Below are 12,697 nucleotides of genomic sequence, written 5' to 3'. Positions count from 1 at the left end.
CATTTGAAAGACTGCCCAAGATGGAATTCTTCATCTCTTATCTTCCAAGTTCCTATTTTGGTCCCCCTGATTTCCCTTGTCCTGGTGAATAGTATCACCTTCCTTTCAGTTATTCAAAATAGAACGATCATTCTTGACGCCCTTCTTTCTTCTAATAATTATTCATCTTTTCTTTATTAGGGGCTGATCTTGGTGATAGAGATACAGTGAATACAAAAGTAATTGTCTAGTTGTGGTACAGGCAATAACTCTCACATAAGCAAAAGAGTCTATACAGGATGCTTTAGGACTCTAGGAGTACAAAGGAGACACCCACCCTGGTTAATGAATGATTCCTGGAGGATGAGATAGATGAACTGAATTTTGAGGGGCACAAGAGTGTTTTAACAAAGGGATGTATCAGAACAAGGGAGTAGCATTGCTGAGTTTGATGGGAGGATGAAAAATTATTGTGGAGTTTAAAGCAGGGGAATGATACTACATTTGTGTTTAATAAAATGAAGATGAATTGCAGTGGGGCAATATTGGAAGTAATGAGGTATGGGCATTCCTCAAGTAATGAGGAAATAGGGCATTCTAGGTCAGAAGAGATGAGCTAGGAGTTGTATTGGAACTCAAGAGAGATTTTTGGTCCTCTGAGAAGGCATTTGGGAACTATTGAATGAGGAAAAGTGATTTAAGAACAACATATAAGTTAAAATGTTTGAAGTTAAGTAAATTGTTGCTGTACTACAGGCATGAAGTGAGGGATTAGGAGTGAATTTTTTTTTTTTATTTGACAGAGTTGGTTTTTAATTGGATGGTAAAAAATAAAGGAGAAAACACCAAAATGACATTTAGATTTTTAACTTCAGCGATTGAGAGAGCTGTGGTTTCTCTGAAAGTCTTTCTCAGAAAGACTGAGGAAGTCAGAAAATGGAACTGTTTGTAGAGGAGGAGTTTCTTATTGAATATATTGGTTTTAAAATAATTAAGAGCATATCCAAATCAAATTCAGTATACAGATGGAAATACAAGACCGCAAGATTGAAATTAGGACTAAGAAAATATATTTAGAAGTCATCACTGGCCACAGAAATACATTTATTCAGCTAAAATGTTGGAAGGCCTGTCTGATTTCTGCTTTCAAGGAGCTTTGAGTCTAGGAGGATGGTATATTTAGAGTACAATGAGAACAAACAGGAAAGGGCCTCTACTTTGTCTACTTAAGGAAATTTTACAAAAGAAAAAATTCTTCATGAATTTATATGGGTTGAGTTTGAAAGAAGAGCATGTAAAGGAACTATTGGAGACTTTGAATGTATCTATCACTAAGGGATAGGAAGAATGGGGAGAAGCCATCAAGAAAGTGAATTTGAAGAAAAGGAATGAGATCTTACAGGAACTGGGTAGGGCTGGTAAGTATGGTCAGTAGTGTCAATGTTTTGAGGTCAAGCTATGAGGACTCAAAACAACAAAACCCTTTATAAAACACTTGGCAGGTGTCCCCAGAGCTGAGTGAAATAAATAAGTAGAGAAGTAGGGAAAATCCATCAACTTAGAATGATCAGTATTTCTATAAAAGAAAGCAATTATTTGAATTTGGAGTGACTTTGAGGATAATCCTTATATTTAAATGTTTGTCCTAGAAATTGAACAAACTTCAAACAAAATAACAAAGCCATTCTGTGCAAATTCACACTGACAAGTTGGAGTTCTCCAGCTTTTTCCCAGACTCCGAACTGTGTGTGGAGGAGGGAGACAAATAATTTTGCTGATTGATAACACAAGTTAACAGCCCAGACAAATTCACTTTAAAGTTGCTGTGGTTTGTGTGTGTCTGTCCCCTTTTCTAGAAGGGCACAGTTCAGTATTTTGACTTAGAACCTTAGCCGGAAGTAGGAATGTTGGCTTCTTTGGGGCTATGGAAGGAGAGCAGATGCAGGCCGAGGGTGAGGGTCATGGAGGTTGATGTTTGCAAAATGCAGCTGTTGCTAATCTCTCATTTTCCCCTTAAAGGTTTGACTTTTTTATTCAGCAAAAATGTGGATTCAGAAAAGCACCCAGGAAGGTTGAACCCCGAAGATCAGACACAGGAACAAGTGGTGAAGCATACAAAAGAAGTGCTTTGATTCCTCCTGTGGAAGAAACAGTCTTTTATCCTTCTCCCTATCCTATAAGGACCCTTGTGAAGCCCTTGTTTTTTACTGTTGGGGTAAGTGCTCATGTCACCAGGAGTTATTTATCTTGCTGCTGCTGTAGTAAGGAAGTATATTTGTCTTATTTGGGCTTCCTTAAAGACAAGTAGAAGGGGATTTAAAGGATCTGGGTATCTGGGGAGTCATGAGTTATTTTGGGAAAACATGAATTTAACAATTGCTATTGTTACTATTTTTTAGGGAGCTCATATGCATGCGTGGGGGGGAGGGGCAGAGGAAGAGAGAAAGAATCTTAAGCAGCCTCAATGCCCATTGGGGGCTCATGAGGCTCTGTCTCATGACCCTGAAATCGTGACCTGAGCTGAAATCAAAGACACTTAACCAACTGAGCAAGCCAGGTGCTCCTAATAATTGCTATTAGAATCTGGTTCACTTCTGTATGCCCTGCAGAAGAAACTTATGGCTCTCTTATTTGGGATAACATTTTATGTGGTATTTTGAATTTTATTTGAAAATTTCTAGCTGTAAGCAGGCCCCAGGGTACAGTAAAGTTAATAAAATGGGGAGAACAGTTAAATATTCTTTTCACCTAATTAAGTTTCACTATGCCAGATGTTTCTGTTCCTTCTGTTGATTTTGCAAGAAGCAATGAAAATGAAATATTGTTCTTAGATCTTTGTATTGATCTTTTTTTCTTTTGAATTTATTTTGTGATATGTTTTATATAGTTTACAGGCTGTGCATTTGGATCGGCTGCTATTTGGCAGTATGAATCACTGAAATCCAGAGTCCAGAGTTATTTTGATGGTATAAAAGCTGATTGGTTGGATAGCATAAGACCACAAAAGGAAGGAGACTTCAGAAAGGAGGTAAACATGGCTTTCTTTGTTCTACTTGATCACAAGTTTAGAAGTCTGGTTATTTGTTAAGTGTTTTTAATGATGATAACATTTACATCAGGGGATACGAAGTTATTGAACTTAGTATTCGTCTTTAGGGTCATTTCATTGCAATATCAGTGCTTTTTTATATGTCTGGCAGTAATGTACTTGACGGTATTCTAGGAGGTTTGTCCCTCTACCCACATGTATCAAAAATCACTGGATAGTTGCTAAAAATTAATGGGCTGGGGTTTCAGCTCTACCAAAGTTTAAGGGCTACTGTTTTGCATTACCTGCTGAATTGTTTTAGAGTAGGTAGTAGAATCGCCGGCATTTTTTTTCAAAGCATCTATGCCTTAGGTGTAGAGATATTATGTGGATTTTATTTTATTTATTTATTAAGATTCATTTATTTATGATAGAGAGAGGCAGAGACACAGGAGGAGGGAGAAGCAGGCTCCATGTCGGGAGCCCGACGCGGGACTCCAGGACCGCGCCCTGGGCCAAAGGCAGGCGCTAAACCGCTGAGCCACCCAGGGATCCCCTGTTATGTGGATTTTAAAAGGCTGCTCAGTGTGGGATGCCTAGGTGGCTCAGCAGTTGAGTGTCTGCCTTCAGCTTACGGTGTGGTCCTGGGATCGAGTCCCACATCAGGCTCCCTGCGAGGAGCCTGCTTCTCCCTCTGCCTGTGTCTCTGCCTTTCTGTGTCTCTCATGAATGAGTAAATATAATTAAAAAAAAAAAAAAAAAAAAAAAGCTACTCGGTGACATGATGTTTACACACCTCTGTTAACTACCCACTGTAGAATATTTCTCCCTCAGGGGATAAAGTTGAAAAGGGCACAAAATATAGAGCTTTTAGAGCTTTTCATTGTTTCATATGCAAGTTGGTGACCCTCTTTCAATTTAATTGATTTTTTATTTTTATTTTTTTACAAATACTGCCTATAAGATAAACCATACTTCTTTCACCTGACAATACTTAAGTGAGCAGGGAGGCCCTAAGTTAATGTGTGGATCCAGGTTCATTTGGTTTTCAAGCACCTTTGTTTTTTGTTGATTTGTTTTGTGTTTGTTTTTAGTTTTGATATGTGTGTGTGAGAGAGTTTCTCCTATTAGTTTTCTCCTAATGATAATTCAGGGTCCTTTGAAGTACAAAGAAGTATTCATTCTTCACTTCTTCACTTCCCCATAGACTTCACTTCTTCACTTCCCCATAGACAAATGCAAGAAGCCTGAGCCTTACCTGGTTTAGAGAGGTTTTGTGTCAAGAGGACAATGGGTGTGATTATTTGCATGTGAAAGCCACAGTAGCTAACAGTGATTAATTCAGAACAGTATGTTTAAGAAGATAGTAACACCTGTTCCATAATGCTGGATTCCTTAGAAAGCTACAGGTTTCCAGCATGTCTATATTATAAAGTATTTTTAAAGATTTTATTTATTTTAGATCATGAGCTTGGTGGGGAGGAGAGCGTGTGAGCATGTGAGCTTGTGTTCTTGCACTTGAGCAGGGGAGGGGTAGATGGAGAGGGAGAAGCAGAGAATCTCAAGTGGACTCTGCCCTGAGCGTGGAGCCCAACGCGGGTTTTGATCTCAACACCCTATGACCATGACCTGAGCTGAATGAAACCAAGAGTCAGACGCTTAATCAACTGAGCCACACAGTTGCCTCTATATTATAAGGTTTTGATGGCCCAAATTGGTTCTTTAGAATGGTGAAAAGTGACACAAGCAGTAAATACATGAGCACATAAGCATGGGTAGCAGCATAGGGAGAGGGACAAGCATGCTCTCCGCTGAGCAGGGAGCCCAATGCAGAGCCAATCCCAGGACCCTGGGATCACTGTGTGAGCCGAAGGCAGATGCCCAACCAACTGAGCCACCCAGGTGCCCCTTTGGGCACCTAGAATTTAAAACTCGATTGGACCTTGGTGAATAAATCACTTAACCTTGATACCTGTATATAATCTGATAGTGTGCTAGGTGCTTTATGTTATTAATATTCCTCACAACAATATTGCTAGGTACCTGTGTCTCCATTTTTAGAAATTATTTGTCTGAGGTCACAGAGCTAAACAGCGACTCTGCATGGAGATTGTAGCCTCACTAAATCACCTGTGTTCCTATTTTGCCACATATCTATTGTCTGTATATTGGTAATATTTACACAAGAATCTTTTTATGCACAAAGCAATTTCATTTTCCTAGCCTGAAAGTATTTACCATATGGTGATAGGCAATTTTCCTTCTGTTTTAGATTAACAAGTGGTGGAATAACCTAAGTGATGGCCAGCGGACTGTGACAGGTTTGTGTTAGCTTACACGTTTTAGCCATTCAAGGGAAGAGAAATCAAACCAAAAGGTACAGTATGTCACAGTCAATGGCTTTTGTGTACACTGCTCACCAGTGGTTTAGAAGACAGAGTCTGTACCTTCAGGCTAATGTAATATTTTATAAAAAGTAGTGTGATGTAAAGGTGTGCATGATGTTCTGGATCACTTATTTTCTAATTTGACCTAGTATGATACTGATCAAATAATCTTTGTTGTAGAATCCTAGCTTGTGAAATAGGTTCTGAGTAATTACTTCCCCTGTTAAAGAAATTAAAGGGGACATTGATTAAGTACCTTCTTTATGCAGAATGCTTTATACACATTCTCTCCCTACCTCACAGGGTTGCTTACCGGGTAGTTCTCTCCCTTTTTACCAATAAGGAAACTGGCTTTCAGAGAAGGAACTTTTCAAAGGTCACACTGCTAGTAAGTAGTAGAGCTAAGTTTTAAAACCCAGGTCTGTCTCATTCTAAAGCTAATTTTCTCTTTACTGCACCATGCTGTTTTTAAAGTCTTTATTTATTAAATAAATGTAAGCATGCCATGCATGTCACCATGATAATTTTTGTTCATTGTCAATTTTCATGGAAAGATAAATCCAGCTCTTCAATATAATACTTGTACAGGATTTTATAGACCTAGTTATTTGAGAATTTGGGGAAATGGATTTGAAAGTTTAACAATTGTGCAGATAGGGAAAATGTCTTCTAGAGAAATAGCAAAATACTGCTTTTTCTTAAATATGGTTAGACTTAATGGTACTCTTAATTTTCTTTACCTACCTAAGAGGAGAAAAAATGCTCATCTTTCTTCTTTTGGGCTCTTTGTCTAGAAGATTTACTTTTTCTCTCTACTTGTTAGAACCTGAACTGGTCTTCAAGCTTATGGTTTAGACATTGTTTCCTGCAGTAACTGTTACCAGACCAAAGTGAATCTGTTCCTTGGTGAATTATAGACAGAGACTGTATCAGGTTGGAGTTGCTCAGAGTTATCTTTATTTGTACAAATGAGACCATGGGAAATAATTTCCAAAGCCATGACTCCTTTCATCAGGGCTTGGGGTGAATATTCAGAAGGGTAAAAGATTTTAATATAATGAAGCTGAGGTAGCAGGCACTTTCTGACTCACCTACACAGGCTTCCTCCTCAAAGATTTCTTATCCTGTTATGGCAGTTCATTAGTTTATAAAAGGTGAAAGTGACAAGCCGAAGCTTCTGGGAGTGTCCTAGGTTTAGTGGGTCATGAGATCTTGTCAGTAACAAGTGCTTTAATATTTCTGAACTCATTGCACTTTTTTTTTTTTTTTTTTTTTAAGATTTTATTTGAGAGGGAAAGAGATCATGGGAGAAGGGCAGAGGGAGAAGCAGACTCCCCTCTGAGCAGGGAGCCTGATGCTGGGCTCCATCCCACGATCCCGGGATCATGACCTGAGCTGAAGGCAGGCAGTTAACTGACTGAGCCACCCAGGCATGCACCTCTCATTGCACTTTTAAATCATTTATTTATTTCAGAGAGTGCACGCATGTGCAAGTAGAGAGAGGAGCAGAGGGAGAGGCAGAGAATCCTTAAGCAGAGTCCCTGCTGAGTGCAGAGCCTGAGGCGGGGCTGGATCCCAGGACCCCAAGATCATGACCTGAGCTGAAATCAAGAGTCCGATGTTTAACCCACTAAACTGTCCAGGCACCCTATGCTTTTTAATAATTTATAGCACAGCTTGCCTTGTAATTGTACATACAACATCCTTAAGGACAACAGGGAGGTTTTTCATTTTTTAGGGCGACTAGCACATGTCTTGCACACAGTAATGGCACTTGACTAAAAATCTGCTGAGTGAATGAATATTGAATGGGCTCTTGAATCAAAAGATTGAGATTTTTCAAAGGTATATTGCTATTACTGTAGAATTGCTTAGTCAGTAAGGTCTTAATAAATAGAATACCTTCAAAGACAGCTCCATAATAGCTCATCTGTTTTCATTGGGATTAACAGGGTTTTTCGTTTGTTTGCTTGTTTTCTGAAAGTAACTAAAGTTAACATTATTTCCTTAGGGTAGCAAAGTTTTGATTTCCTTTGATATTTTCAAAGTATCTCATAGTTAGTTGATACCTAGTGTTTTTTGAAGATAGTAAAGATTTTATGTCATTAAATATTTGAAGAAACCTTGGGATTAAAATGTAAAACATTTCTCATGCCAGTAAATACCTTATACAAAGAAGTTGGTATTTGGAGACCACTGAAAATCAGAATTCTTTCCCCAGCCTTTTTCTTTTACCTTAGTCAAATCCGTTATTTGACACATAGGATATAGTAGTAGAGAGAGACAGACATTTTGATCTAACTGGCAGCTTGAGTGTAAAGTGCTTTGAATCACAGAAACATGAACAGTCATGCTAACTCCTTATTATGAGGTTATCTAAGTGACTTTTAAGTGCTGAGGAGGTGCTGTCCTTGGGAGTAACTTTTTCAAAGGAACTAGAGAACTGATCCTTTTTTTTTTTTTTTTTAAAGATTTTATTTATTTATTTGAGAGAGAGAGAGAGAGAGAGTACAAGCCAGGGGGAGGGTCAGAGGGAGCAGCAGACTCCCCACTGAGCAGGGAGCCCGATGCAGGGCTTGACCCCAGGACCCTGGGATTATGACTTGAGCAGAAGCAGATGCTTAACCAACTGAGCCACCAAAGTGCCCCTAGAGAACTGATCTTCATCCTCCTGTTCTCCCTTTGGTTGGTTGGGGATTTTTTTTTTTCTGGTGTTCATCTTAATTACTACACAGAAGTATCTTCCCAAACTTCACCTTGCTTTGAAAAAAAAAGTTCACTTGGTATTTGTGGGAGCATCAAGTAGCATTCTTCAAGTTAGACTTGTCCCTGGTGCTTTTACACTTCAATTAGTTTCCTATTGTATTGCCTTGTTCTGCAGGGGTTTTAAGCCTGTACTGGAGGTCCCTAGGCAACCCGCAATTTCTCTCAAATAGATAAGGAGAGTATTTCCCCTACCTTTCTAGCTTTCAGGTATGTCTGTGAGATACCTGCCAGGTTTTCTAGTAGCTCAGCAGAATGCTGACTTTACTATTTCGGGATTTAGGTAAAGCAGAGAGAGAGAAACCTGCCAAATTGTTGTATCTGATGGAGGAGGAGATGGAGAGGAGGAGGAGGGGAAGAGAAACCTCAGAAAACAGTGCCCTATTTTCTCTGCTAGTCCATGTGTATCGTCAGCTCCAAAGTTAGTCACTATCGCACCCTAGGGCCTTACGCCTTCTGCCCCAATCTCTAAAAGTGTATTTTTTTTAATTTCATTTTTTTTTGCTATTTTCCTTCTACCAGGAATAGTTTATTTTTTAGTTTTTATTTCCTTCCTTCTTTCCATTTTTAAGTAGGCTCTACACTCAATTTGGGGCTTGAACTCACAACCCTGAGATAAGAGTTGCATTCTCAGGGCACCTCACTGGCTCAGTCAGTTAAATGTCTGCCTTTGTCTCAGGTCAAGATCCCCGGGTCTTGGATTAAGCCCCATGTTGGGCTCCCTGCTCAGTGGGGAGTCTGCTTCTTCCTCTCCTTCTGCCCTTCCCACTCTTGTTTTGCTCTCTTTCTCTCTCAAATAGATAAATCGTAAAAAAAATAAAAGAGTCACATGTTCTACCAACTGAGCCTGCCAGGTGCCCCTAGTTTCAATTTTCTTTCCCTTTATACCTTTCAAAGATTTTGATCTATACCTCCTAGGCTAAAGTCTGCTTCCCTGCTCCTGAAGTTGCTGGTAAGGCAGTGTTAACTGGATCTAACTAATCTTAAACTTTTGTCACTTTTTCCTGAAATTCTTAGCTTCTCAGTCTTCTGACAAGTTATTTCTGGGTAAAGAAAAACAAAACTAATGTTTGAGTGCCAATTAGGCTTCAAGTACTAGGGTAGGTACTTTACATATATGCTGTTATCCTATTATTAATCTTTTTATTTAAGATTTTATTTATTCACGAGAGAGAGAGAGAGGCAGAGACACAGGCAGAGGGAGTAGCAGGCTCCCCACAAGGAGCCCGATGCCAGACCCAATCCCGGGACTGTGGGATCACACTGTGAGCTGACGGCAAGATGCTCAACCACTGAGCCACCCAGGCACCCCCCTTATTATTAATCTTAATTGTAAGAGCCCTTTTGGTGGTATTCTGATTGTTCACATTGAGTAACTGAGGCTCAGAGAAGTTAAATAACTTGTCTGAGCTCACACAGCTAGAAAGGGTAGGGATGGGGGGAATAAATTTTTTTCCCCTCTCAAGTGCACTTCCTAGTTTAATATACATTTTATTATATCTTTTCACTTTCTACTATAGCAGATCACCTCACCAATAACTTACCTTTCTGTTAACCACACTGCCACCTCCCAAAACAAGGTATCTGGGTGTTTATTGACAGCCCAAACTGCAGTGGCTTGTCCTAAGACAGCAGGCTGGCACTCAGGGATGAATGGGAGCTCTTTTTGTCTACTTAGGTTAGTCTTTGTCATTGTAAAATGAATAAATGTGCATGGTAACAGGATAAAATAGTGTTAAAGAATATATAAAGTGAAAAATCTCTGTAGATTTCTAGTTCTGCAGTTTTTTAAAAAAATTTATTTATTCATGAGAGAGAGGGAGAGGCAGACACAGGCAGAGGGAGAAGCAGGCTCCATGTAGGGATCCTGACGTGGGACTCGATCCCAGGACTCCAGGATCCCACCCTAGGCCGAAGGCTGCGCTGAGCCACTGGGGCTGCCCTAGTTCTGCAGTTGTTCCCATATTAACTACTGCCTTTTTAGTTACATTTGTATATTCTTCCAAAGTGTTTATATATAGGCATTTATACTCCTTTGCACCTTGATTTTATTATTCTCTTAATATCTTAAAGGACACTGTATCAGTACAAATAAGTCTATTACATTCTTTGTTTTATAGAAGTATAATGTACATAGAAGAATATGCATATGTCAGATGTACAGTTTTCACATGAGCCCATCCATGTAATTATAAGTAGCACCTAGTTCAAGTACAAAAATGGAAATTACCAGCACCCTGGGCTCAGATTATTCTTTTTAATAGCCGTGTAGTAGTTCATGCAAATGATTACTATGTACCAAGTCTTCTATTAATGGATATTTAGGTTAGTTGTAGTCTTCAATAAATAATATTGCAGTGAATATCCTTATATAGAGATATTTGCACCCTTTTGCAAGCATATTTTTAGGATGAGTTAGTAGAAATAGACTTCGTAGGTCAAAGAGTATGTACTCTTAAAAGTTTATTGTCAGATTGTCTTAAAATAAGTTTTAAATATTTATTTAAATATCTATTTAAATTTAAACATCCTCCAACAACCTACAGAATCTAAGTCATTTATTTCTAAAAGTTGCTCACAGGGGAGGTTACGTATTCTCATTTATAGGGAAGGTGCAGAGAAATAACCCCTTCTGTGGTTAGTTTGTAAATGTCTTTGTCTACCTTACTGTGAATTTGCCCCATTCTTTCCATCTGCCTTTATCAGTTCTAACTATCTGTATCCCAGTTGGAAGATTTAAGATAGATGGTCTTTCTGAATTTCCTCTTGATTCCAGGAAGCTGTAGGACCAGTCCTTAGCTAGTTTTGTTGATACTGCCCAGGAAGAGAAATTATAGTCACTGCGTGAAGCCAACAGGATGATCCCTATGCCTATAATTGTGCTTCCCAGGGAACCTGAGGTAGGAATCACTTGAGCTCAGTTCTTTGGTTGTCGTGGATGTATATATTTGATAGTGTCTGGACTGGCCAGGTCTAGCCTCCCTCAGGTAGAGAAGCTGTGGAGAGGTGAGCTGGCCCACTGCATCAGCGGAGGGGATCTTGTTCTTAGCTACTGGACTCCAGGTGGGATAGTAGGTCTTTTTTCAGAAAAGGAGAAAAATAGACTGAGATTACTGAACCAAGGAGTGATTCCCAAATTAGTGTATATTTCTTTCACTCAAGATATTATTCATATATCTTAAAATTTGCCTTTTAAAAGTATGCAGTTCAGTGGTTTTTATTGTATTCACAAGGTTGTGCAACTATCATACTCTAATCCCAGAACATTTTCATTATCTCAAAACGAAACTCCATACCTGTTAACAATCACTCCCCATCCTCCTCTTCCCCTCAGCCATAAGCATCCCCTTATCTATTTTCTCTCTATAGATTTGCCTGTTCTGGATGTTTCATATAAATGGAATCACATACATGACCTTTTATGTCTGCTTCATTCACTTCGTGTGATGTTTTCAAGGTTCACCTAAGTTGTGGCATATGTCAGTACTTCATTTCTTTTTATGGTTAAATAATATTCCATTATAAGGATATATCACATTTTGTTTACTCATATGTTGATGGATATTTGAGTTTTTTCCACTTTTGGCTATTATGATAATGCAGTGGACTTTTTTGGTATACATTTTCTTCCTCACTCCTCCCTCCGTCTCTTTCTTTTCTATTTTATTAATTTGACAGACCACAAGCAGGGGGAGTAGTAGCAGACAGAGGGAGAGGGAGAAGCAGCTGGGAGCTTGGTGTTGGACTTGATCCCAGGACCCTGGGATCATATGACCTGAGCTGAAAGCAGCCGCTTAACTGATTGAGCCACCCAGGCACCTTTTGTATACATTTTCATGTAGATGTACCTTCATTTCTTTTGCTAATATATACCTCGAGTGGAATCATTGGGTTGTATGGTACTCTTGTTTAACTTTTTTTTTTTTTATTAAAGATTTTACTTATTTATTTATTTATTTATTTATTTGAGACACAGAGAGAGAGGCAGAAACACAGGCAGAGGGAGAAGCAGGCTCCATGCAGGGAGCCCGACGTGGGACTCGATCCCGAGTCTCGAGGATCACACCCCGGGCTGAAGGCAGGCGCTAAATTGCTGAGCCACCAGAGCTGCCCTTGTTTAACTTTTTAAAATTGTAGTAGAAACAAAAAAATGTACCATGTTAGCCATTTTTAAGTTTATTTTTTTTTATTTTTTATTTTTTTAATTTTTTATTTATTTATGATAGTCACAGAGAGAGAGAGAGAGAGAGAGAGGCAGAGACACAGGCAGAGGGAGAAGCAGGCTCCATGCACCGGGAGCCCGACGTGGGATTCGATCCTGGGTCTCCAGGATCGCGCCCTGGGCCAAAGGCAGGCGCCAAACCGCTGTGCCACCCAGGGATCCCCATTTTTAAGTTTATAGTTCAGTAGTGTTAAGTATGTTTACTTTGTTATAAAACATCTGTAGAACTCTTTTGTCTTATAAAACTGAAACTCTGTGGACAATTTCAACTTTTCCCTCTCCCCTTCAGCCGCTAGTAACCACCATGCCACTTTGTTT

At 39.3% G+C, this 12,697-nt stretch overlaps 1 protein-coding gene across 3 annotated transcripts in view; it reads left to right on the top strand.

The window, feature by feature from the left end:
* PARL (presenilin associated rhomboid like) overlaps window positions 1-12,697 on the top strand; it is a 47,457-nt gene that overhangs the window by 7,672 nt on the left and 27,088 nt on the right. For all 3 annotated transcript variants that reach the window (XR_012021797.1, XM_072807590.1, XM_072807592.1), the window contains exons 2-4: window positions 1,999-2,194; window positions 2,867-3,007; window positions 5,280-5,328. Coding sequence is in view for 2 of the 3 variants with exons in the window: in XM_072807590.1 (XP_072663691.1) it covers window positions 1,999-2,194; window positions 2,867-3,007; window positions 5,280-5,328 (386 nt within the window). In the remaining variant the exon portion in view is untranslated. The remainder of the gene's footprint in view (window positions 1-1,998; window positions 2,195-2,866; window positions 3,008-5,279; window positions 5,329-12,697) is intronic.

This window comes from Canis lupus, chromosome 31 (assembly GCF_048164855.1).
Source record: "Canis lupus baileyi chromosome 31, mCanLup2.hap1, whole genome shotgun sequence".
Lineage (NCBI taxonomy): Eukaryota > Metazoa > Chordata > Mammalia > Carnivora > Canidae > Canis > Canis lupus.
The sequence above is the reverse complement of the archived record's forward strand: the minus strand, read 5'-3'. Positions and strand labels throughout refer to the sequence as shown.